Below are 26,495 nucleotides of genomic sequence, written 5' to 3'. Positions count from 1 at the left end.
AAGAAATATTTTTCCTTTGGGACACTGTTCTATGAAGCCGTGTTAGTAATTCCTAAAGAGTTCGCTTCAACTAAAAAAATCTAGTTTATTTATATTCGGCCACTTGCCACGCTCATCCTTCAGCCTCTCAAGTCCGTAGCTGAATAAGGGGCAGCGGATGCAGTACCTAACAGGTAAGATCTCTCCGCCGCTCGCCCATTCTTTCCCGTCTAGAGCTATACACCGGGACTCGGTGGTGTGGCCTGGGAGGCGGAGTCTAGAAGCAAACTCCAAGCCCCGCCTACCCAACGGCGTCCGCAGCGCCACTAGCGATCTCCACCCGCCAGAGGTCGCAGGCTCCGCGAGCAGGTATCTCAGTTAGCGAGTGACTAATCCAGTCGGCGAGAACTAATCTAGTTCTCACGAGAGAAAGCGCGAAGCCTGCCGGGACGGACGCGCGGCCTTCTGTAAATTGGACCAAAATGGCAGCCTTGGAGGAGCGGTTCACGTTGACTGCGGTACCGCTGGGTTCCGGGTCTGACGGACCCCTTGGAGTGGAGCAGAGCGACAAAAGAGACCAGTTTCTAGTGACGGACAGCGGCAGGACCGTCATCCTCTATAAGGTGAGAGCGATAGGATCGGAGCGCCCCCGCTGCTCTCTCGCCCCTTTCTGAGTTCGGAGCCGGAACCTCAGGTTTCTCACAAATTTGGAAAGAGATCTTGCAGCGGGCTTAGCGCTGAATGAGGTCTAGAATCTGACTCGGTTGTTTTTCCGGAGAGGCATATTTCCGAGTTGCAGGCGGCAGAGCGTCTAAGTGCACGTGGGCTAGATTCGGAAAGGAAAGGAAACCTGTGCTTTCGCTTCATATCTCCCGGAGATATCCTTGCTAAGATCCCCTTCTGGGGTCTCTGTCACCCCAGCTCCCCGCAGAAGGGTTGAACGGAGATTGGTTGGGTGGGAGAAGATGTCACTGCCAAAACAGTGCTTTATTCTTGTGTCCGTACACTTCTTACGCACTCATTAGGGGGGAAAGTTTTGTCGGTGTTTTGTTTTGGCTTTTTGCTTTCTTGGCAGTTTAGTAGGCATCTTGATTCCGAGTGACCTGTTTCCAGCTATGGTTGACCCTGTGAATCCTAGATTTGCGTCCCTTGAAGTCTACACACCCCACCCCCATTTAGCCTAAGGACTGCTTTAGCACATTTTCTAAACTTTGCTTTTAGTGGTTCCATAGAAAGTAATTCTTTTTATGTGAGCTGCTGAACAGTTTTCTGTGTCTTTAAGAAGTTGTGTGTCGCAACATCGGTAATCATCAGGGAAATGAAAACCAAAACCACAATGAGATATCACCTCACACCTGTCAGAATGGCTGTCATCAAAAAGAACACAAAAACCAAATGTTGGTGAGGACATGGAGAAAAGAGAAGCCTTGTACCCTGTTGGTGGAAATGTAAAGTGGTGCAGTCACTATGGAAGACAGTATGGAGATTTCTCAAAAAACTAAAAATAGAACAACCATATGACCCAGCAGTTTCACTCCTGGGTATATATCCCCAAAAAAACCCAAAAAACAAAAACACTGATTCGAAAAGATACACGCACCCAGTGTTCACAGCAGCATTATTTATTATCTTCCATTCCAAGATACGGAAGCAACCTAAGCGTCCATCAATAGATGAACGGATAAAGAAGTGATGTATATATATATACAATGGAATACTACTCAGCCATTAAAAAATAATGAAATTTTACCGTTTGCAGCAACATGGAGGGCATTATGCTAAGTGAAGTGAGTCAGAGAAAGACAAATACTGTGAGAGCACTTACGTATGGAATCTAAAAACTACAACAAACTAGTGATTATAACAAAAAAGAAGCAGACTCACAGATATAGAAAACAAACTAGTGGTTACCAGTGGTGACAGGGCAGGGAGGAGGGGCAAAATAGGGATAGGGGAGTAAGAGGTATAAACAGTTATGTATAAATTAAGCTATAAGGATATATTGTACAACAGGGGGAATATAGCCAATATTTTATAATAACTATATAAGTGGAGTATAACCTTTAAAACTGAATCACTAGATGGTACACCTGTAACTTATATAATACTGTGCAGCAACTATACTTCAATTAAAAAAAAAAGCTAGCTATCTGCTTTGAAGTTTGGGGACTAGGTTGCCAACGGTACACTATACTGTTTGCTTGTTTTGATGCTTCTGAAGACACCATTGGTTTTTACCTGGCTGTCAAGTGGACTTTTTGCAGTTCCTGCATAGGAATAGAGTGGCTGATTAGAATTAGCATGATTCCAGCTATCCTTACTCTATTTCTCATGCCCCTGTTCAAGGGCACAACTGCATCAATTTGAAAAAAAGACTAATATTGTTCATTATCAAAGTGCCGATATTAATTTACTTTTTTTCTTTTTAGGAACTTATATTTTCATTTTAACTACTCTTAAAGTTTTTTTTGTTTTTTGTTTTGTTTTGTTTTTTTGGTTTGGGGTTTTTTTTGGGGGTTTTGGGGGTGGGTACGCGGGCTTCTCACTGCTGTGTCCTCTCCCGTCGCGGAGCACAGGCTCCGGACGCGCAGGCTCAGCGGCCATGGCTCACGGGCCCAGCCGCTCCGAGGCATGTGGGATCCACCCGGACCGGGGCACGAACCCGTGTCGCCTGCATCGGCAGGCGGACTCTCAACCACTGCGCCACAGGGAAGCCCAAGTTTTTTTTTTTTTTAAATTGTAGTAAAATACACATAACAAAATTTACTATCTTAATGACTATAAATGTACAGTTCAGGGTATTAAGTACATATATTCACATTGTTGTGCAGTCATCACCACCATCCATCTCCAGAACTCTTTTCATCTGGCAAAACTGAAACTCTGTACTCATTAAAGAATAACTCCCAATTTCCCCAACCCCAGGCAACCACCATTCTACTTTCTGTCTTAAGTGGAATCCACATAGTATTTGTCTTTTTGTGACTAGCTATTTTTTTAATTTAGGAGATTTGTTAAATGCTATCGTTTTAATGATTTCTTTCGAATGTAAATTTAATTGCTTTAATGTCTGAAACTGACTTTTTGAATATTGTATGTTCATTTCATTAGGTTTCTGATCAGAAACCCTTGGGGAGCTGGTCAGTGAAACAAGGTCAAATTATAACATGTCCAGCTGTGTGCAACTTTCAGACTGGAGAGTATATTGTTGTACATGATAATAAGGTGAGTTCTAAAACTTGTATATAATATATACAAAACAAATCAAATTTTGATTTATTAACTATTCATGTTGTAAGTAAATGGAAATTGGAATGCTTTTTTAACTTGTATGTTTTTATTTCAGGTCTTGAGAATATGGAATAATGAAGATGTAAACCTGGATAAAGTATTTAAAGCGACAGTAAGTCTTTGGATTTTCCAACATATTTATTTAGTTTATTGGTGAGACGGAATAATTTGTAATGTAGCAGTTATGTATCTTAAAGTGTCTGTGAACATGACATAAAGGTTATAACCAGTTTTTCATTCTAGCTGTCCTACAGTATATCTTGGTAAAATGTCTCAATTTATGAGTTAATATGTTAGAAAATGTTACCTGATATGTTATTTTCATATGAGGTTGAGGATTTAAAAAATTCATGAATGATACATTTATAGTTATTTCCATGAGTTTAAATGTTTATGGTGTGTCCCTTACAAGAGCAAATGAACTTCATTGTTCCCTTTCTTAAAATAGGTAGAGCAGACCCTGCATTGTACATTTTAAAAGTGGCAGGTACTGCAGCGAAAAAGAACCGTGACTAGCTAACTGTGCCTTTTCTCCTAATGACCTAAAGTATGTTAATTAACTTTTTCTTATAAAATGAAGATCTCTAACTAGGTTAATCTTGAAAGTTCTTTATGGTTCTAAATGTCTAACTCTAAATACAATGGGCATATTTTAGAAGTGGTTCACAACAGAGCTGATTCCCATACAACCGCAGTTGTCACCTGGACCCTTGAAACCTCTAGCCAGGTACCGGTGCTGCCTCCTGGCTCCAGTCATTTTGTTTATCCTGAAGTAACACAATCCTGAATTTTGCACAATGGGCTTTTTTTGTTGTTTTTTTAATCCTACATATGGTGTTAACTTCTTTTCCTGGGCTTGCAGGCTATATATACATGTGTACATACATACACACATACACACACACGTGTGTGTGTGTGTGTGGTCCATGTATTTATATATGGCATCTTTCTTTTTCTAATACCAGAACCATTTATAACTCTGCATTAGTGCCTTTGTTTGTACCTCTCCTCACCTTCAGTTTTGAGAGACCCAGGTTATAGCCTAACCTCCAGTATTTACAGTGGAAAGATAAACCAAAAATGAATAAAAGTGATTACTTATGGGGGTGTGCAGGAGAGAGGATAGAGAATAGGATCAAAAGTTAGACTTCTGAATGTATTTTATGTTAGATTTAACTTTGGAACCATACATAATTATGAAACAGAATTGAATAAAAATGAAAGCAAATCAATGCCTTAAAGATAAGCCTTCTGTAAATGTCCTGATTCCATTAGGTGACAGTTCCTTTAGAATAAAAATTTAAATGTTTTTATGTTCTTCTAGTTGTCCGCTGAGGTATATAGGATACATTCAATACAGGGGACAGAACCCTTGGTGCTGTTCAAGAAAGGCGCCATTCGTGGTTTAGAGGCCTTGCTCGCAGAGCCCCAGCAGAAAATTGAAACTGTTATCTCTGATGAAGAAGTGATTAAGTAAGTTCTAATACTTGTAATTTTTACCAAAAAGAAAATGCACTCTGTGTTTTTTATAATATTCTTTGCCTTGTTCAAAAGTATTTTGATTATAAACATGATAAAAGTAAGCTGATTGAAAACCTTCTGTAAGACAGTAGCCAAAATCACATCCCTCAAAAGCCTCTGGCGTGATAAGTGATTGAGGAAACTGGGGCCAAATGAGTCCTGTCCTAATAACAGAACTGGATAGTCAGTTATTTGAAAATTAAGTGAGTAATCCCACAAGACCAGAATCTTCTGTCGTATAGCCCTGACTGCCAAGGTCAGAACCCTTTCGCCTGAAGAAATGTGCACCTTGTTGTTAGTTGAATCAGGATAGTGCTTTGAGACCTCTGCTTTCCCAGATTCTGGAATAAAACTTGGGAAATGACTCGCACAAATGACAGAAGGAAATCCCTATTCTTTCATTCCATTTCCTGTTTGGTTAACTTGCTGCCCCTCCAGGCCCACCTGATATAAACTAAATCTTTAAAGGTCCGAGCAAAGACTTGTACGTAGTCACTCAACAATGTGGACAGTGACCAGTTATATCTTAGACCCAGTGAATGCCTCTAAAGTGTGAGCAACTGTGTTTGGAGGAAATCTTTACACAAAAAGATATAGGTGGAGAATCTGGGTTCTAATCCCCACTTTGCCAGAAAATGGCTGTGCAGCCTTGGTTACAGGCCCCTTACCCTCCCTATGCCTCAATTCCCGCTGTCACTTGAAGAAGGCAGGTGAGATGCTAATGTTTTCCTGAGAACACTAGGCCCCAAAATGACTCTGAAAAAAGGAGGGGGTGGGTCAATTAAGTTTGCGGAGCACCGCATCTTGTCTTACACGCCCTTGGTACTTTATAGTTCATGTTATTGTCTTTAAAGTTCTGGGAAGCTCAGCAGCTTGCATTTAATCCAGAGATGCATTTGACAGAGGAATGCCTGCTAGGTCCCTGTGGTAGATATTTTGAAACACTGAATTAAGTGTTCTCTGCTACCTCTCTGGCTCTAAAAAATATTTAATAAAAGATAATCTCTTAAATTTAGATTGATGGTGTGTTTCAACTGGTGATTTTGCATTTTATAATTTTTCTTTTTCTTTTTTTAGGTGGACAAAGTTTTTTATGGTATTTAGGCATCCTGTGCTGATTTTTATTACTGAAAAAGTAAGTGATATCTTTAATTCCTGGCCCATTTTGTGACATTTCAGAGTCATCTGTATGATTCTTAAAACTAAAATTGGACTTTGGTATTTCTTTCAGAAAATTTTTATATATTTTTAAAATACTGAAAAATCTATTAGTTATAATTACTTCTATGCCTGAATTAAATATTTTTATAAGTTTTAAAATTTAATTGGACAAGAGGTTTTTAAGCACTCATTAAAGTAATTACAGTGGGGCAACAACTGGTCTCAACATTTAAGTATAGTTGGTGAAAATGGGAATATTCTTAAAATAAAATAACTTTTTTTTTCTCCAGCATGGAAATTACTTTGCTTATGTACAAAAGTTTAACTCACGTATCCTAAGCAAATACACACTTTTACTTGGACAAGAAGAAAAATCGGTTACACAGAGTTTTAGTACATCTGTGGATCGGAAATTCATCTCTCTGATGTCATTAAGTAGGTATTTTTTTTAAACTTTCAGAGTTTATAAATAAAGGGGTATTACAGGATAGTGTTTTAGGTTCGAGTCTTCAGTTTTACAGTTTTCTGTTGTAGTATCTCCCTTTCCGTGCTTCCTTACAAGCATCTATGCTTCACTTTTTGCATTTTGCCATGTCCAGTCATGCATTAGGTCAGTAATTCTCTGCATGTAAATTTTATGTCTTAAAATTTTATCATAAGCAATAAATAATATAATACCAATAAAAAGGGAAAAATCACTCTTTATCTTTATTATGGTAAGTCCAGTTTTTTTGATATTGTAGTTAGGGAACCGTGAAATACCTAAGGTTGGTACTGCATGGCCTCCCCGTTCCTCTTTTCCAACCCATAGTGTGCCATTCTTTGAACAGTGACACAGACAGGTGGGTAAAAGGACACTAACAGGGCAGTCGTGGACTCTTACGAGCCACCATTTCACAGATTTTTTTTGAATGCCTTGGAGTCTACCTCTACCTAATGCTCTGAGGTTTAATCCCAGTCTTATGCATCTAGGGGGAAAAAATGCCTTTGCGGTCTTCTCTCCCCCCAGCCCTTTATGGCTTCTTTCGAAGTTGTTTTGGGAACGTTAAGGGAGGAAGAAACAGAGCAGTATTTAGGAAACATTTTCATGTTATCACAGTTTAAAATCTCTGTGAAGTTTTTCAATGTGCAAACGTTTGCAGTGCCTGTTAAGAAAAAGGCTCCCTTTGTTTATCATGTCTAGAGTGTCATTGGAATCCGCTTAATACCTTTGCTTAAGAGGGACTGGTTTTCTTAAAGTTTAACCTATAGGACATATTTATTGTTACACAGAAGTTTGTGAGTTATGTTTTAGCTTTTGCACATTGAAGTAAGGGAATCTGAACCAAAGGGTCATAAAATCTTCATGTAACATAGCTAGAACCACATGAAATTGCCAAAGATACAATTGACCTACAAAACCCAGCAATTTAATAAGGTTTTAGGGTGCTGGAGTAACAAGAAATGTAATATTTAGACTAGAATGCTAATTAATTTCTAATAAGAGATATAGCCTTTTACTGACTGAATTGTCTGTATTCCTGCCAGTCCCCTCATATTTTAAGTTATTATAGATATTTACAATTTTTATTTCATGGCTATCATGACATTTCTTACTGAGATTTTTATTAATATTTCTCCTCCCTCAACTTTAGGTTTGTATGTAGTATATTCTTTATGGGAAAGCATAGAGTGATGTGATTATTACATTTGTTTATTTTTCTGGTTGGATTCTCTATCAAATTGGTAAAATCTTATTAACAACTTAGTACATTTAACTATAACATAGAACTATCATTTATCCAATAATGAACAATAAATACTTGTTTCCAACAGGCTCTGATGGATGTGTATATGAAACCTTGATACCAATACATCCAAGTGACCCAGAAAAAAATCAGAGGGTAGTTCGATCACTGTTGCTCAAGTCCGTGGTGTCTGGCAATGCTCGAAGTGGTGTTGCACTCACCATCCTGGATCAAGATCATGTAGCAGTCCTGGGACCACCACTATCAGCTTCTAAGGGTAACTAAAATCCAATCAGTTAAGAAGTCCTTTGGATTGTTTCCATCAAAGTGTACTTTTAAGTCTCCTCTTTCTTTTTCATTTATTTATTACCACCCTAATTCATTCTCTTTTTCACTGTAGCTTCCTAATTCTTGAATAGGTCTGATTTCATCTTGCCTTGATCAGTTTCTCTAAAACATTGCCTATATCGCTCACTACCTTGCTTGTCACCAGGGTCTTAAATAAAAACTGCAAATATCTGTGCCAGCCTGTAGGGCATTGGAAACATTGGTAAGACTTGCAGTAGAGGATTGAAATCATACCTTGGTGACATTTTAGCAGAATATAAATTCATTAGTCTTGGACAGCTTGAAATTTGGGGACTACTAGTGTGCCTCTTGTCTCTGTGACTTCAGAGCAGGATTTTCATCGTCACCTCACCTCCTCACCCCCAAACACCCCTCCACACACACAATTGTAGTCTATCATGAAGGACACAGTTGTTCCTGGCCAGTGCAAGATTGGGGTCTCCCAGCCTACACTATAAAATTCCAAACCTATGGTTTAGCATTCAACTCTCGCCACAGTCTAGACCCTGTCCACGTTTTCCAGTCTCTTCTCCCAATTTCAAAGCAAGAACTGTCTGCTTTATTCAGGCCAGGCTCTCTATTGACTGCAAACTTGATATGGCCATCCTTGTGTATTTTGTTTTGTTTCTTCTTTTTAAGTTAGGAGCTACCACTTATAGCATACTGTCCTGTGCCAGGTGTTTTACTTGTATTATTTCATTATTTGTGTCATTTAATCCTCCAACAACCCTATGAGAGAAAGTCCAGTTATTATCACCCTTATTTTACAAATGAGAAACTAAGATGTTAGGTAACTAAGTAGTGGAACTAGGGTTCAACCCAAGCAGGTTGACTCTTACGCCATATATCTTACTGCTCTTAAGTCCTGGCTTTTAACCATTTTACCAAGCTGTGCTTCTCCTCTCTCAACCCCCATCCTCCCTCTCTAGTTCCTGCTCTAAACCCCAAAAAACTCATTAACCTCATTAAAGTTTCCCATGTCTCTTTCCACAGTTTTTTAAAATATATGCAAATACTACCACTTATTTTTCTTCCTCTTTTTACACAAATGCTAGCATACCGTATCCTCTGTTGTGCACCTTAATTTATCCACTTACCTGAAATATCATCGAGAGCCTTCCATAGCAGCATCTGTATTGACTTTATTTTTATTTTCTTTTTTAAATTTTATTTATTTATTTATTTATTTATTTTTGGCTGTGTTGGGTCTTTGTTGCTGCATGTGGGCTTTCTCTAGTTGCGGCGAGCGGGGGCTACTCTTCGTCGCGGTGCGTGGGCTTCTCATTGCAGTGGCTTCTCTCATTGTGGAGCACGGACTCTAGGCGTGTGGGCTTCAGTAGTTGCGGCACGCGGGCTCAGTAGTTGTGGCTCACGGGCTCTAGAGCACAGGCTCGGTAGTTGTGGCACACGAACTTTGTTGCTCTGTGGCATGTGGGATCTTCCCGGACCAGGGATCGAACCCATGTCCCCTGCATTGGCACGCAGATTCTCAACCACTGTGCCCCTGGGAAAGCCCAACTTTATTTTTTTAAGAGGAAAATATAGGCAGAACATTCTGACATAAATCACAGCAATAGTTTTTTGCATCTGTCTGCTAACACAAAGGAGATAAAAACAAAAATAAACAAATGGGGCCTAATTAAATTTTAAAAGCTTTTGCATAGCAAAAGAAGCATCGACAAATCGAACAGACAACGTACTGAATGGGAGAAAATATTTGCAAATGATATGACTGATAAGGGATTAATATCCAACATATATGAACAGCTCATACAGCTCAAAGTCAAAAAAACAAACAACGCAATTAAAAAATGGGCAGAAGAACTGGATAGACATTTTTCCAAAGAGGAAATGCAGATGGCCAATACACACATGAAGAGATGCTGCACATCGCTAATCATCAGGGGAATGCAAAACAAAACCACAATGAGATATCACCTCACACCTGTCAGAGTGGCTGTCAACAAAAAGAACACAAATAATAGGTGTTGGCGAGGATGTGGAGAAAAGGGAGGCCTCTACTCTGTTGGTAGGAATGTAAATTGATGCAGCCACTGTGGAAAACAGTGTGGAGGTTTCTCAAAAAACTAAAAGTAGAACTACCATATGACCCAGCAGTTTCACTCCTGGGTATATATCTGAAAAAACAAAAACTAATTCAGAAAGATACCTGGACCCCAGTGTTCATAGCAGCATTATTTACAATTGCCAAGATAGGAAAGCATCCTAAGTGTCCATCAACAGATGAGTGGGTAAAGAAGTGGTGTGGGTGTGTATATATGTATGTGTGTATATGTACTTGTATGTGTGTGTGTGTATACATATATTTATAATGGACTACTCAGCCATTAAAAAGAATGAAATTTTGCCATTGCAGCAACATGGATGCACATGGAGGACATGCTAAGTGAAATAAGTCAGACAGAAAGACAAATACTGTATGACATAACTTATATGTGGAATCTAAAAAGTACAACAAACTAGTGAATAAAACAAAAGAAGCAGACTCAGAAATACAGAGGACAAACTAGTAGTTACCAGTGGGGAGCGGGAAGGGAGGACGGGCAAGATAGGGCTAGGGGAGTAAGAGGTACAAACTATTATGTATAAAATAAGCTACAAGCATATGTGTACAACGTGGGGAATAAGCCAGTATTTTATAGTAACTATAAATTGTGAATCACTAGATTGTACAACTGTAATTTATGTAATATTGTGCAGTAACTGTATTTCAATAGAAAATTCATTAATTTTTTTTTTAAAATGCTTTTTTTTTTTAGAGAAGTTTAAGGTTCACAGCAAAATCGAGGGGAAGGTATACAGATTCCCATATGCCCCCTGCCCGCACATGTGTCCACTTCTTGTCATGAAATCTCATATCTGTGAATTTTGTCTTCATTACTCATTTTTATTCTTAATAAAGCAAGACCTATGTGTTTAACTATGACTTCCCTCTTCCCACCCTCCCTTCTCCACACCCCCAGCACCATATATTTATATTTGGCTGACTTCTGAGCTTGGGACTTTTTTTTTTTTTTTTAATTTTTTGGCCATACCACGAGGCATGCGGGAACCTTAGTTCCCCGACCAGGGATCAGACCCGCACCCCCTGCAGTGGAAGCATGGAGTCTGAACCACTGGACCTCCAGGGAAGTCCCAACTTCTGAATTTGTATGTCTTATTTTATAGAATGCCTCTCCATATGGAATACAAAATTTCAAACACTACAGACTTCGAAAGAGTTACCACAAGGGACCAGCGGTCAAGTAAGTTTTTGCACTTGGGGTTTTTTTCAAATGTACTTATTTTTGTGTCTGACAAATAGACTGTAAGAGAAGAGACCTCTTCGGATCTAAATATTTCGTCAGTTTTGATTAAAATAAATTAAATATTTTCTACCTGCAAGATTATATTTAATTTGGTTATTGTTTTTATAGTTTCCTTATGTTTGTCACTTTCAAGACTAAATTTTAAGCTAATTTTAGATCAGGAGAGAACAGTTAGCTAGTTAATAAAACTTTTTAATCTCACTTTGGTTTGATCTTTTTACTTTTGTATTTTGGACTATATCCAAGGGCTGTTACTTTGCTTAATAAATTAGTCTTTTAGGTTATATGTTAAATGTTATCATGGAATTACATAAGAATACTTAAAGAATTAAAATTTAAGGTGACTAGACTATAAACTTTCTGAGGCAAGGGAGCTTGTCTTTTTTGTTCTCCATCATTTCTTCAGTGCTTAACAAAGGTACTCAGTAAGTACTGGTTGTTTAGTGAATATAAGGTATAAATAAATCAAGATATAGGATGTTGTTGATCATTGTAATTAGACGATAAGGAGACTATGTCTCTTAGCATAGAATTCTAATTTATATTTAAACATGTAATTTTCACAAAATTAGCCGTTCACAATTCCACTGCTCTAACAAACTTCACTTTTTATTTCCATGTTCCTTTGAGCTTTTTGTTCATATACCTGTCTCAGTTTTACAATTTTATAATTGAGATCATGAGATAGAAACTGTTAAATTCTGCTTTTTTCATTTCGTACATCAAAACAGTTTGCCTGTGTTACAGTAGCCTTTGTGAGTATCACGTTAATAGATGTGTAATACTGACAATATTTATTTTAAACAATTCATTTATTTTAAATATATGTGTTGATCAAATTTTTATGAGTCAAAATAAATTATCTTTAAATTACGCTTTATTCAGACATGGGCAAAAATAAGAGCTTTGTAAACGTACCTCAATTAATAAATTGAACATATGAGATTATTCTGGAAAGTTGCTTAACTTCACCTTATCCTTTTCTGTTATATTAAGATTACTTCCACCACAAGTTATTGTTATAAGTTATATGGCTTTGTTGAATTATATCTTAGAAAAAGGATTGCTTACATTTTTGATAACTTTTTTTGTAGCTCTGGTATCATGGGGAAAATTTGTTCATGCTACATGGAAAATTTCTAACTGTAATCCCATACAAGTGTGAGGTGTCATCATTAGCAGGTGCTCTTGGAAAACTCAAGCATAGTCAAGATCCAGGTAGGAACTTAAATGTTTTATTACTAGTTTGATATGTAGTTTTTTTAAACGTCTAGTTTGATATGTAGATTTTCACAGCTATCGGTTTGCATAACCTGTTCTTAGTGTTGAAATTTGCCAGTGTTCATTCAGATTTTATTGGTCCAGGAAGCTACCTTGGGAACAGTCCACATTGCAGATACTGCTGCAGGTTAAAGAGCTACGCTGTGTTTTGAACACCAGTGTTCTGACTTTAGGGGCAACAGGAAAGTCCTGCAGACAAAATCAGTAATGCTTTTTTCCACCTTGGTTTACCAGTGGCCTCATCTGTTGGGCACATAGCCTTTTAGGATATTATGATTTACTGATCTGAGATTATTGGTAGAATGAAATGGACTTTAAAGCCGCTCTTGAATTGTACATGAGTGGTTGTTGTTTTATTGTTCTTTGATTGATTGGCTGGGTAAATACCAATAGGTCAAAAAATTCCAGAAATTGTGTGTTTTGTGTTTTCTTAGACATTCATGCCATGACTCATTTTGTAAACTGGGAAACATCACAGGGATATGGACTTGGATCTCAGAACTCAGAGCAGTCAAAGAGAATCGTAAGTTTGGTAGTTGAAATAGAAATGTTACTACAGATGTTAAAAAACAGAAAAGGCTGAATTATTTTAATAATTCATATTTGTACAACTCTTACAACTTGCTCTTAATGATGGGGTGATTTGAAGCTTGAACCCAGTAACCTGACAGCCCTTATCTGAAAGTGACACATGTCATCTAGTAGTTTTTATGGGCATGTGTGTAAGACCCAGGTGTAAAAATGGACTAGTTTGCAATTAGTAATAATACCTTCCTGAGTATAGAGATTTTATTTATTAAAAAATGAAAACCTTAAAGATATTTAAGTTAAAAGTTGAAATAGACCCACTTTTCACTATAAGAAACCCAAACCCTAAAAAAGCTTGTGAATGGACTTCCTTGGTGGTGCAGTGGTTAAGAATCCCCACCGGGCTTCCCTGGTGGCGCAGTGGTTGAGAGTCCGCCTGCCGTTGCAGGGGACACGGGTTCGTGCCCCGGTCCGGGAAGATCCCACATGCCGCGGAGCGGCTGGGCCCGTGAGCCATGGCCGCTGAGCCTGTGCTCCGCAACGGGAGAGGCCACAACAGTGAGAGGCCCTCGTACCGCAAAAAAAAAAAAAAAAAGAATCCCCACCTGCCAATGCAGGGGACACGGGTTCGAGTCCTGGTCTGGTTCCCACATGCCCCGGAGCAACTAAGCCCCTGTACCACAACTACTGAGCCTGTGCTCTAGGGCCCGGGAGCCACAGCTACTGAGCCCGCATGCCTAGAGCCCGTGCTCCGCAACAAGAGAAGCCACTGTGATGAGAAGCCCACGCACCACAATGAAGAGTAGCCCCCACTCGCCACAACTAGAGAAAGCCCACACACAGCAACGAAGACCCAATGCAGCCAAAAATAAATAATTTTTTTTTTTTTTGCAGTACGTGGGCCTCTCACTGTTGTGGCCTCTCCTGTTGCGGAGCACAGGCTCTGGACGCACAGGCTCAGCGGCCATGGCTCACGGGCCCAGCCGCTCCACGGCATGTGGGATCTTCCCGGACCGGGGCACAAACCCGTGTCCCCTGCATTGGCAGGCGGATTCTCAACCACTGCACCACCAGGGAAACCCCAAAATAAATAAATTTAAAAAAAAAAAATAGTTTGTGATTAGAGCAAAAGTGTGCCAGTCTCTTTGGGACATTTTATATTCTTCTAAATGTCTGTTGCATCTTTTGTGTTGTTTTGAGATCCTAATCAATTTACTGAATTCCAGTTAAGGAGAAGGAAAATTGAAGTGAGTGTACAGCCAGAGGTTCCACCATCCACACAACTCTTAGCAGCTGTACAGGTAAATTTTAAAATATTAGAAATATGAAAAATCAACTCATGGTTAAAAGAAATCCTATGTACTTTTTATTCTGTCTTCCTCTTGTGATCATTTTTAGAGCTATGGCTAACATTTGTATAGTATATTGAGGTTGTCTGATGCTTTGGCTTATTTGACTCTCACTAAGCGTTTTGTGAGATCAGTGTGATGGTGGTGGCCTCATATCTCATTCACCTTTGCATTGAATGTTTGTAATTTAGCTGCTTAGAAATTTTGATTTCTAAATCCTTGAGGTTTTTTTTCTTCTTCGTATTTTGTCTGTGTCCCGTAAATTATAGTATCTACTCCAGTTTCACAGGAATGCGTGAATGCTATTAGTGATTTAAGACAATGTTAAGCTAGGAACTTTTAAGTGCAGAGTGACATTTATTAATGTACCACACTGAGCTCTTTACTTCTGCCCTTTCAGAAAGATTCAGAAAAACATATTGAAGTGGAACTACGTAAATTTTTGGCTGTTAAGCGGACCCCTGACTTTCATACTATTATCGGGGACGTAGTAATAGGACTTCTGGGAAGGTATAAAGCAGAACCATCATTTTATCCTCGGAACTGTCTGATGCAGCTTATCCAAACGCGTGTGCTTTCTTACAGGTAAATGTTTCTGTACACCAAACTTTATACACATAACTCTTTTGACCTTGTTTTTTGCAGTTCTGATTTTCATGGTCTGAAAAAGCCTTATGAATTATTTGCAATTGAGAGTTTCTTAATATATAAAAATGATTTTTGTTTTTGGTCTTAGCTTGTGCCCTGGCTTAATGGAGTTTGCCTTAGAAAAGACAGATGTGCAGATCCTACAGCTCTGCCTACAGCAGTTCCCTGACATCCCTGAGTCAGTCACCTGCGCTTGCTTAAAAATTTTCTTGAGGTAAGTTAGAAGCTGATGGTCCTTTACTTTCACTGCATTTTTAATCTGTTGTTTTATTTTATTTCTAAAACTTTGAAGGCTTAGAAAATGAAAATTTTTCCAGTAAGTTCAGCTACTGATAAGAATTATTTCCTGCTTTCAATTAACATGATAGCATTGGTGATGACAGTCTTCAAGAAACAGATATCAATATGGAGTCAGTTTCTGACTATACTGCTACTATACAAGATGCAGAAATAGAAGAACAAACTGAAATTCTTCAAAATGGTTTCAGTCCTGAAGAAGAGAACTGTGAGAACTGTGCTCAGGAGTTGATTGAGAAGCCTCCGGCTGCAACAGAGGAGAGCACTTCATGCCCTGTTACAGGGAAAAGAGCAGCGCTACTGTATCCTTTGAAACAGTTTCCCTTGTATTGTCTCTTTCCCAAGGATGTAGTCAAATGCCAAGCAAAAACTAAGGGGTAATTAGATAATTTAAGGTGGTTTTTTCCTTTTCTTTTTTTTCAGTTTTTTTCAGTTCCTGCTTGAAAATGGATTACATTCAATGCTGTGTTCAAACAACTTACTTAAACCTTCTTATTTAAGAAGCTATACTAAGATAGAAGCTCTATCACTTCTAAAAATTAGTATACTGAATAAACACCAATTATCTATATTAGCAAAGTATTCCAGATGATCTCTAGTGACGAGGAGAATGTTCAGTGATAGCACTCTTCTAGAAAAGTAGAACTTTTGTATAAATTTAGAAAAATGTTACTGGGGAAGGGAATTACTCATTATTTCAGTAGAAAAGCCTTTATTGGTTGAAATGAGATTTTCCTTTATTCCCGAGTAGAAATGCAATTCTTCATTCAGCGTATAGCGAGACGTTTCTTCTGCCTCATTTGAAGGACATCCCAGCACAACACATCACTGTGAGTGTTCTTACAAATCCTACAGGATTTTATTTCTAGGTTAAGTGTTGCTCCTTAACTATACCCAGCTTCTAGGGTATTCGAAAGGTTATAAAATTCTTTCATCTGAGTAAGAGGTTTTCCAGCCCTCAAAGTGAGAAATCGTGGCTGGGAGACTCGAGTGACCTGGGGGAGGCAGAGCTTGACGTGTTTCTGGTGCCAAACGCGCAGGCCGGGTTCATCCATCTAGGTTAGAAACGAGTAGGAACTAAAAAGAATTGCCCGCAGAAGGATTCTCTCTTCTCTACTTATTATTTACAAACAAAGTAAGCTCCTCACCCGCCCCTCCCAAACCAAATGAACTCTTCTTTGATGGCAGGGAGTGCATTTGATTCATTTTTGTGTCCCCTGATGTCTAGCATATTTGTTTGATGTACAGTTAAATTCAGTAGCCTCTTAAAATTCTTTCCTGTCTCTTTGTTAGCTTTACATGGAGAAAATTTTTCTATCAAAGTGATTGTTCCTTTCCCCCCCCCCACCTAGCTATTTCTCCAGTATTTGTATTTCCTTTATCTGAAGTGTAGTGAAAATGCTACTATGACTCTTCCTGGAATACACCCTCCAACCCTGAACCAGGTGAGGTAATCTTTTTGTTTTGATCTGATGCTGGGAAAAATATGTTTTTTAAAAAAAGGTTTTATATATATAGTGTCAGAATCTGGAATCCAGGAACTGATTTCGCCCTGTCTCGTGGTTCCTACAACCCTCCTCCCTCACCAGGTACACAAATCACTGGAGTGGATCACTCAATTTGGTAGATGGATTTTTTAGAGCCATAATTCTATACTAAGGAACTTAAATTCATCTTAAATTCCTGATTCTTTATTGTGACCCTTTTCAAGAATTTCCTCAGCTTCGTCGTGAGAGAATGATAATAAGTGTCCTCCTAATAACCTAATAATCTCAAGTCCCTCTTAGAGATAACCAATACTAAGAGTTGGATTTATGTCTAGAATTTGCTTCCTGTACCTTATCTTTCTCTTGTCTTTCTAATGCAAATTAGATCACGTGCATGCTATTCTGCAGCTTGTTTTTTTTCACTCATTGCTACATTTTACACATTTTCTGAATCAGGCTATATACATCTGCCACATTCTTTTTAACCACTGCATACTATTTGATTTTTTTTTTTTTTTTTTTTTTTTTTTTTTGTGGTACACGGGCCTCTTGCCATTGTGGCCCCCCCCCTTTGCGGAGCACAGGCTCCGGACGCGCAGGCTCAGCGGCCATGGCTCACGGGCCCAGCCGCTCCGCGACACGTGGGATCCTCCCGGACCGGGGCACGAACCCGTGTCTCCTGCATCGGCAGGCGGACTCAACCACTGCGCCACCAGGGAAGCCCATACAATTTGATTTTATAGAGAATCTTAATTTGTTAGTCCCCTAATGATTGGCATTTAAATTGCTTACAGTTTTTTGCTATTGTAAACAAACTTTCAGTGAGCATCTTTATACAAATATTCTTGCATATTATGAGAGAACACCTGTTGGGTAAATTCCCATTAGTGAAATTACTGGATAAAGGGTGCATGCATTTTTAGTTTCAAAAATTTCAGGCTACTTTTCCAAAGGGTTGTGACAAGAGGTACTGTGGCCACCAAGATCTGAGACCTTACTCTCTGCTAGTCAAGTAGGTAACAAATAAGTGTTTCATTTTAATTTGTATTTCTTTGATAATAAGAAAGGTGGACCATCATTTCTTGCCAATTTATATTCCTTTTTGTGTACTGCCTAATCAGGTTCTTTGTCCAATTTTTCTATTGCATTTTCTGTCTTTTTCAATTTGCCTTATAAATTATTCTTTGTATATTAAGAGAAATTAGTCTGTTTCCATGAAGTGTATTACAAATATGTTTTTCCTATCACTCTTTTTTACTTGCTTTAGTGTAATTTTTGCCATAGATGGGTTTTTATTTTTCATGCTGTCAAAATTGTTAAACTTTTCCTTTATGGCTTCTTTTTGGGTATGCCATGCTTAAGGCCCTTCCCACTCTAAGAGTGGAAAAATAGCCACCCTGTCTTTCCCTAGCACATTTCTTTTCCTTTTCTTTGTTTTACTCTTTGATACGTATAAAGTTTATTTTGGTGTAGAGAGTTACATAGGTATCAGCTTTCCCCCCTCCCTGCAAAAGGATAATTGGTTTACTTAATGCTTTTTCATGACAGTGATATTTGCATGTTAACAACACCATTTGAAGGTGTAGACTATGTAGGATACTTCAATAAATGTATAGTAATGTTTTTATTTTAGTTCTTGGTAGCTTATCTGTAATACATGACACCTTATTCTTGGGTCGTAGTGTATATTTCAGAATAGGAGATGAGTGGGTTCTTTTTTTTGTAGCTGCGAGTAGTTATCAAGAATTTTTTAAAATAAAAAGTGCTAGCTCTCCCTTGGATTAAATATCACTGTGGCTTTCTTTTTACTGATTAATCTGACCGAAAAGATCCAATTATGCTTGTAAAATGACAAGTATAAAAACACAAAAGAGGCTTTTTAGATTGCTTAGAAATTCTTTCATCTCTAAAATGTTCAGACTTCTGTAAAGGAGACTTATTTTTTCTTATAACTGTTTGATATTATTATGGACTTTGTAAAATGAATTAACCTAAAATTAAATTTAAAATCTTAACTCCTTTTCCTGTTTATCTTCAGATTATGGATTGGATATGTCTCCTTCTAGATGCTAATTTTACTGTTGTGGTAATGATACCAGAAGCAAAAAGGCTACTGTTAAGTCTTTACAAGTTTGTGAAATCCCAGGTGTGTAATTATTTGATATATACTGAATTCTGTTTGTAACCAAGAAGCACCAAAATTATAATTTATTAAAATTTTTCTTGGAATAGCCCTAAGTAATTGTGGAGGATTTATTCATATGTACAAGTTATGGTAAAAGTTATTTTGGAACTTTTTTCTTTAGATAAGCATTTGTTCTGAGCTCAACAAGATTGAAGTAAGTTTTCGTGAGCTACAGAAATTAAATCAAGAAAAGACTAATAGAGAATTGTATTCAATTGAAGTGCTGGAACTCTTCTGATGTTACCAGTTCTCCTTCATAGACGTTTTATGAAGCTCTTTTCTGTGGATTCTTCCTACTCAACCAGGCAAGAGATGTGTTTTGTTTGTGACTGTCTCTTCGGTGACAAGAGAAATGTCTGAGCAAGTACCTAGACCATCACTTATTGATTCTCCTAGGTCGGACTGCAGGTTTCACATGAACCTATTCTAGCTTATGGACACTGTTGGGGAGAGATTCTGAAACTTTTAAAAATATGTAACGGAGGTGTTTTTAAGTAAACTTATTTGTGTATTGATACAAGTTGAATTTCTTACCATCCATTTGAATAGTTCTTTTAATAAAAAACCACCATTGAAGAAACAGTGATTCTAGGAAAAACTTGGTTTTATCACAGTTGGAAGCTGTCCCAGCTCATCTCTGTTCATGGGGGACAGAAGAGGGCATTTCCACAGGCAGGGTGGGAAGGGGCCTTGTACACGCCTCTGCTTATCTCCTGCCATCGTCTCCCGTTCTTTTACCTCCTTGCACTACCTTCTTACATACACAGGGCTTGAACATTATCCCTCAAATTACCTCTGTGATTAGGATGCTAATTTCAGTTATAGAAATATATTTCTAGGTAGTAAAAAAAAAATAAAAGTCTTTTCAGAAAATAGTTTTATAGGTTGATTGACCATAGAATTTCCTGTTTTAACTCGGGTTTAGGACAAACGAAAGGTTTTATCTAGAAGAAATGGATGCTTTTGTTTCTTAAAAATAAATTCAAATTTATTTTTGTTAAAAGTGAAATCACTTTTTCAGGTGATGAACTAAGTTTCCCAAGAGTAACTTGAAACATTTATGAGCTATGAAAGTCTCTGTTGAGTAAATCATTTTGAAACCTCTTTTAACCTGAAAGGTTGCAATATATATATATATTAAATTCCTGTAAATTCTAGCGCATAATATAAGTTCAAGTGTGGTTCTAGAGCCCATGTTATACAGAATCCTGATGGCTCAACTTAATTTGCGTTAGAGAAGGGCTTCATTTAGGTCAGGCACTCTGTAAACTTTAGTCACAACTGTTGCAGTTAACAAACAGGTTCTCCCTTGTCATTCTTTTTTTTTTTTTTTTAATTGAAGTATAGTTGATTTACAATGTTGTGTTAATTCCTTAGTCATTCTTAATCTCTCTTTAATCTGAGAGAAAAGAAATACCAAAGATAGCAGCATATATTAACAGTTATGCTCACTTTAAATGGGACCTTTTGCTCAGACAATTTAACCTAAGTGATACAGTACTTCTCAGCAGAAATGAAAAATATGAGTCTCCACGAGGTTTATCCTCTTTTTATCATTTTGTGAACCATTTAAGAATTACTTACAAGTACCCAGACATAAAATAGTGGGTTCCTAAGCTTTTGTGAAAACTTTGAACTTTATGGGACTTCCCTGGTGGTGCAGTGGTTGAGAATCCGCCTGCCAGAGCAGGGGACACAGGTTCGAGCCCTGGTGCAGGAAGATCCCACATGCCACAGAGCAACTTAGCCCGTGTGCCACAACTACTGAGCCTGTGATCTAGAGCCCGTTAGCCACGACTACTGAGCCCGTGTGCCACAGCTACTGAAGCCCGTGCACCTAGAGCCCGTGCTCCACAACAAGAGGAGCCACCACAATGAGAAGCCCGCACACCACAACGAAGAGTAGCTCCCGCTCGCCACAACTAGAGAAAGCCCTTGCGCAGCAGCGAAGACCCAATGCAGCCAAAAATTAATTAATTAATTAATTAACAAAAAAACAAAAATAACTTTGAACTTTAGCACATCCTTTATGATTTACAGATCCTTTTACAGGGGTTAAGATTATTCAGGATTGTCACAGTTTTTAGATTCTGAATTATTTATGATTTAATTTATAAGAATCCATAATAAGAGACAAAACTCAGATTGATGAATTCTTTCAGCCAGAGAAAACAAGCAAACGAAATTCATAGATTGACAATATGCTCTTCATGACTGCTGATTTAGTTGTACTTGAAGGCAGCTTCTGCAGTGAATCTTGCCTGGTCAGGGTTCAAACTAGCAGAGGCCTTTGACTGAGGAGAGGCCAGAGGAAGATTCCCTGTTCCCTCAAACTTTTGTTTATTTGGAAAGAACTTCTGTATAGGGTCCTAATAAAGTCTTTATTATAAAGTTTAATAATTTGGCCTGTAAATAGTATGAAAGCAAATTATTGATTTAAGTAGAAAAGTGTAGTTGCTTTTAAATACTAGTTGCAAATGATCTCTAGGTTGCCTACAGACTAAGTTAGACTAAATTTAGAAATTAAATAAGGATTTTATAAGGACATATAGAGGATTTTTTTTTTAATTAAGTTAAAATTGATGAGAGACTCTTATCGGCTGAGTTCTTCAAGGCAAGGACTTTGTCTTACCCTTTATGCACATAAGTACAGGACCACTGGCAAATAATCAGTGTTCAGTAATGGTTATTGAATAAAATTACTGAATAGTAGATCTTACCTGTCCAATTATAGAGCAATAATTCTGAGGGTTTGCAACAGTTACTTTTTCTGGCAAGAATCCTGTATGTTCACCACATATAGGCAGTGTGTCTTCTGCCTCTGGACTTTTATTTTTTGTAACTTAATTATAACTCAGATTTGTTTCTGATTATATATACTACATCTATATAATAATAAAAGAATTCTCCTTTTTTCTTTGCCACACCTCATGGCTTGTAGGATCTTAGTTCTTTGACAAGGGATCAAGCCCCAGCCCTGGCAGTGAAAGCACTGAGTCCCAACCACTGGACTACCAGGGAATTCCCAAGAATTGTTCTTTAAACTTCTTAAGTTCTCCATCTAGGAAATGGTTTCTTGCTGTGAACTTAATGGTTTTTGAGGGAAATGTAGACTAACAGGTTATCATTACTACTTAAAAGTAGATGTTTGCTTTTTGCTTCTTTAGCCTTATTTGTAAATATTTGGTGACTCTAACTATAGTGGAGTCCATTCTGGATCATGTAGAATTTTAAAACAAAGATGGATTTTTTGCCCCAGCTCTTTTAAAAAAATTTTAATCCTAAAATAATCGCAAGAAAAAACAATGAATACCCCTGTATCCTTAGCCTAAATTTATCTGTTCCTAACATCTTGCCATGTTAGTTTTACACTATATATTTTTTCTTTTTTCCTGAATCATTTGAGAGTTGTTTACAAACATCCAGATTAATCTCATAATTCAATTTAATCCAATAAATACTTAAGTTTAATCCTGTAAAACAAGGGCATTAATTTTACATAACCACAATGCAATTATCAAGTTCAGGACATTAATGTTAATACAGTGCTATTTAGAATGATTACAGTCCTTATTCAGATTTCCACAATTGTCCCAGTGATGTCTGTTATAATTGGACTCCCTCCTTCCTAAAATCCATTCAGGCATCATGCATTGCATTTAGGTTTCATGTTTCATTAATTTCCTTTAATGTAGAACAGTTCCCTAGAAAATTGCATTTCTGAAGAATCTAGGCCAGTTATTTTGCAGAATGTCCCTCAGTTTGCATTTGTCTCGTTTCCACATGATTAGATTCAGATTAAACGTTTCTGACGAGAATACTACAGAGAAGGCACAGCATCAGGAGGCATTGCTGTGAGTTGTCCTATCATTGGTGATGCTAAATTGGATCACTTAGTTAAGGTAGGATTTACCAGATTGCCTCACTCTAAAGGTACCTTTTTCCCTTTGTACTTCATAAGTAACCTATGTATTTATTACTTATCTTTGAGACTGTGAATATCCTATTCTGGAATATTATTCTTCCCTAACAGTGAATCCATTGGTAATTTTTGCATGAATCGGTTATTATTACTCTGGTGACAGTTATGGTTGCAAATGTAAAAATTTATTTATTCTCACTTTAAGATGGAATGCTGTGTGCCATGTAGCCGCCATTCTCATCTCTTAAGTCTGCTTTCTAATCTATAGATGGATGAGCAGATAAATGGATGGAGGTATTTCACAGATTTGAATAGTTATAAGCACACAGCATACAATGTGTGGTCTACTTTTTTCACTTAATATTTTCATAAAACCATGTTTTTACATAGTTAACATGTTTTGATTCTTAAAAGTTTCAGACTCAGAAAACGAGAGCTGAGAAGGCTTACCAATAACTTATTCATAAATGTTAAGTGTCTTACCCTGTTCCCACAGCTTTCTTTTAGCAAAGCTGAAATGTGATTTTAGATTATACTCTTCTACTTCCTTTAATCATCATCATTATAATTTGGGGATGCTTTTGAAAACATACCCACATCAGTGGAATTTTTGGAGTGCTTTTGTTTGCTACAGACAAATTTCTTAAGGAAAAAAACTACTCAAAATTCTGGACAACTTTTTTGAAGAGACTGGCATTATTTAAAATAACCTCCCCAGAGCCTTTTCATCTCTAAGAAAGCAGTGTACTGTTATTAAAGGGGTTTTAAATAGATGTCTCTTAAGGTTCCGCTTTTAGTTTTAGATAACACACTATTACCTACATTAACATAGCCAATAATTAGGTAGAACTGTGCTTTTTTTTTTTTTTTTTTTGGTGGTACGCGGGCCTCTCACTGTCGTGGCCTCTCCCATTGCGGAGCACAGGCTCCGGACGCACAGGCTCAGCGGCCGTGGCTCACGGGCCCAGCCACTCCGCAGCATGTGGGATCTTCCCGGACCGGGGCACGAACCCGTATCCCCTGCATCGGCAGGCGGACTCTCAACCACTGCGCCACCAGGGAAGCCCAGAACTGCTTTTTGTGTGTTAGATGTTTAATGTATAGTACATGTCAGGTCCCAGTTGCTGTGATATTCTAGCTCATTTTTAGACTTAGAATATAAAATAGTTTTTTAATTTTAACTAGTAAAACATGTACATTTGTATACTTACCATTTAAGGTCATAATATGTTTATGATATATAAGCTACTATATAGTTGATTGCATAGCACTTACTCTGTGCCAACCATTGTTCTAAATGCTTTAGAAATATTAATTGATTGAATACTCTTAAGCCTGCTTATCAGTCACGTAAAGTAAGATTTACTGTTGAGGAAATTGACACACAGACCTCAGTTTAGATAATGGTAACCTTCCATTAGTCTAAGGATGAAAGAATGCTTTGAATCGGAGAGAGAGAAGAAAGTGTAGTGGTGTTTATGCAGCAAAAGTTAGAGAACACGGACAACTTGTTAAGTGGGAAACCAAAAACTATGCTGCTCTGGAGGGACAGATGGGAGGCTGTGAGAGGTGCACATTGTTGCCAAAAAGAAATTTTAAAATAATTTCTCCTCTCTTTAATTCCGTACTCACCGAGCAGTTGACACTGATTTGTTTTCCCACAAACATAAATACCTTGGTATGAGAGGTGATGAGGTAATTATAGTTTCCTATAATCCTTATAAATTAACAAATTGAAATTCTTCTCTAAAACTGAAATTTCAAGTTAACCTAATTATCCTTGGCTACTTTTCATTTCTGGATGAATTTGTTTGATTTGTGTTGTCAGTGCCAAATTTGTTATTCATTATTATGATATATTCAGACCACGGGGCTTACAACGTTTATTTCTTCTGGTTTATTTGGATATTTTATTGCCTTATTGTTAAATGTCTTATATTTTACATTGTACATCAGGTAAAGTGTAGTTAGATGTTTTATTTTACTTTGAAAGGAACTTGGATACCAAGTACTTCAGGTACATACTTGAAGAAAGGCTCTTGGATTTGCACAGAACATATGCACCATCCTGTATCATTACTAGGTTGGACAGTAGCATGTAATGTGCAATAGCATACCCTCCACAAAATGAAATTTGTACCATTTTCATCAGTTTGATTGGTGCATGATTACCTTAAGAAAATTAGGAAGCTTAAGACTTTTGACCTTTGGTGTAAAGCTTTTAATTTATTTATACGTTGCCTCTCAAAGAGAAATGTACAATTAAGAGGATATAATAGAAATAGAAAATTAGGCCCAGGAAAGGTGGCTACAACATACGGCAACTGCAAAGGTCAAGAAACTTTTAATTTAAGTTCACAAAGACTCTACCTGATTATATATTTTAAACTTTCACTTTATAGGTTCCCCCTCTTTTTTTCTTTTTTTTCTTTGTAGTGTGGAGAATTTCAAACATAGAGAAGTAGACAGAAGAGTATAATGAATCCCATGCATAGATCACCCAGTTCAACATTTATCAATATTTTCCCAATCCTGTTTCATTTCCCAGACATCAGATATTTTCATCCCTGAATACTTCAGTTATTCATTTATTTTTACAAGTTATTTGAATCAAGAAAGTGAAGTTTACATATTTGTGACTGATAAATAAGTCTCATGACTTTCAGTCCGTAGGTTTTCTTCCCATCTCTTGTTTTTTTCTTTTTTGTGAAATTAGGTCATTTGTCCTATAGAATTTCCTGTCTGGGTTATGCTGGTTATTTCCTCATAGTATCGTTTTTCACATTCTTCTGAATTCATATTTCCTCGAAATTGGTATTTGGATGTAGAAATTTTATGAGATGCTGGTTCCTTTGGACTGCAGAGTACAATTTTAAATAAGCTACTGAACCATTGCACGATACTGTAAGTAAGTATAAATTAATATGTTTACTTATATGATGGGTAAGTGTGTGTTTAAATTGATCATGTTTCAAAAACTATATGTTTATTCCCTAGGATTTCAAAGGAAGTTTTGTCTATACCTACACCTTTAATAGGTCCTACTGTTTCCTGTTGTAGTCTTTTTTTTTTTTGGCGGTGTTGGGTCTTCATTGCTGTGCACGGGCTTTCTCTAGTTGCAGCGAGCGGGGGCTACTCTTTGTTGCAGTGCACAGACTCTAGGCTCGTGGGCTTCAGTAGTTGTGGCTCGAGGGCTCCAGAGCGCAGGCTCAGTAGTTATGGCACATGGGCTTAGTTGCTCCGCGGCGTGTGGGATCTTCCCGGACCTGGGCTCGAACCCATGTCCCCTGCATTTGCTGACGGATTCTTAACCACTGCACCACCAGGGAAGCCCCCTGTTGTAGTCTTGATGCTATGTATTTCTCTGACATACTTCTATTGGCAATGCCTGATTGCATTTGCTATAGGGTGGAATGTCTCTGGAAATGTCTGAAGGGTCAGT

The 26,495-nt window shown here is 37.7% G+C and overlaps 1 protein-coding gene across 2 annotated transcripts; it reads left to right on the top strand.

Moving 5' to 3' along the window:
* Positions 1-326: 326 nt before the first annotated feature.
* NOL11 (nucleolar protein 11) lies at positions 327-23,033 on the top strand. 2 transcript variants are annotated; one of them, XR_010838017.1, is made up of 19 exons: positions 399-602; positions 3,091-3,204; positions 3,326-3,382; positions 4,595-4,743; positions 5,869-5,926; positions 6,243-6,387; positions 7,768-7,956; positions 11,217-11,293; positions 12,451-12,574; positions 13,072-13,160; positions 14,392-14,466; positions 14,915-15,099; positions 15,251-15,376; positions 15,531-15,761; positions 16,211-16,289; positions 16,812-16,904; positions 18,985-19,092; positions 19,253-19,436; positions 22,923-23,033. XR_010838017.1 is itself a non-coding variant. In XM_059046911.2 (18 exons), the coding sequence occupies exons 1-18, from the start codon at positions 462-464 to the stop codon at positions 19,367-19,369; spliced, it is 2,157 nt and encodes a 718-aa protein (XP_058902894.1). In that variant the 5' UTR covers positions 327-461; the 3' UTR covers positions 19,370-19,711. The 2 variants fall into 2 exon arrangements, 1 of the variants encoding a protein (XP_058902894.1); XM_059046911.2 differs by lacking the exon at positions 22,923-23,033 and having other exon boundaries at positions 327-602; positions 19,253-19,711.
* Positions 23,034-26,495: the final 3,462 nt, after the last annotated feature.

The sequence above is a fragment of the Kogia breviceps genome, chromosome 19, assembly GCF_026419965.1.
Source record: "Kogia breviceps isolate mKogBre1 chromosome 19, mKogBre1 haplotype 1, whole genome shotgun sequence".
Lineage (NCBI taxonomy): Eukaryota > Metazoa > Chordata > Mammalia > Artiodactyla > Physeteridae > Kogia > Kogia breviceps.
The sequence above is the reverse complement of the archived record's forward strand: the minus strand, read 5'-3'. Positions and strand labels throughout refer to the sequence as shown.

Coding starts and splice junctions, on each gene's coding strand:
- NOL11 (XM_059046911.2), top strand. CDS start 462: ATGGCAGCCTTGGAGGAGCGGTTCACGTTGACTGCGGTACCGCTGGGT. Junction 4,744..5,868: donor TCTGATGAAGAAGTGATTAA/GTAAGTTCTAAT, acceptor TTCTTTTTTTAG/GTGGACAAAGTTTTTTATGG. Junction 15,762..16,210: donor GGGAAAAGAGCAGCGCTACT/GTATCCTTTGAA, acceptor ATTCCCGAGTAG/AAATGCAATTCTTCATTCAG.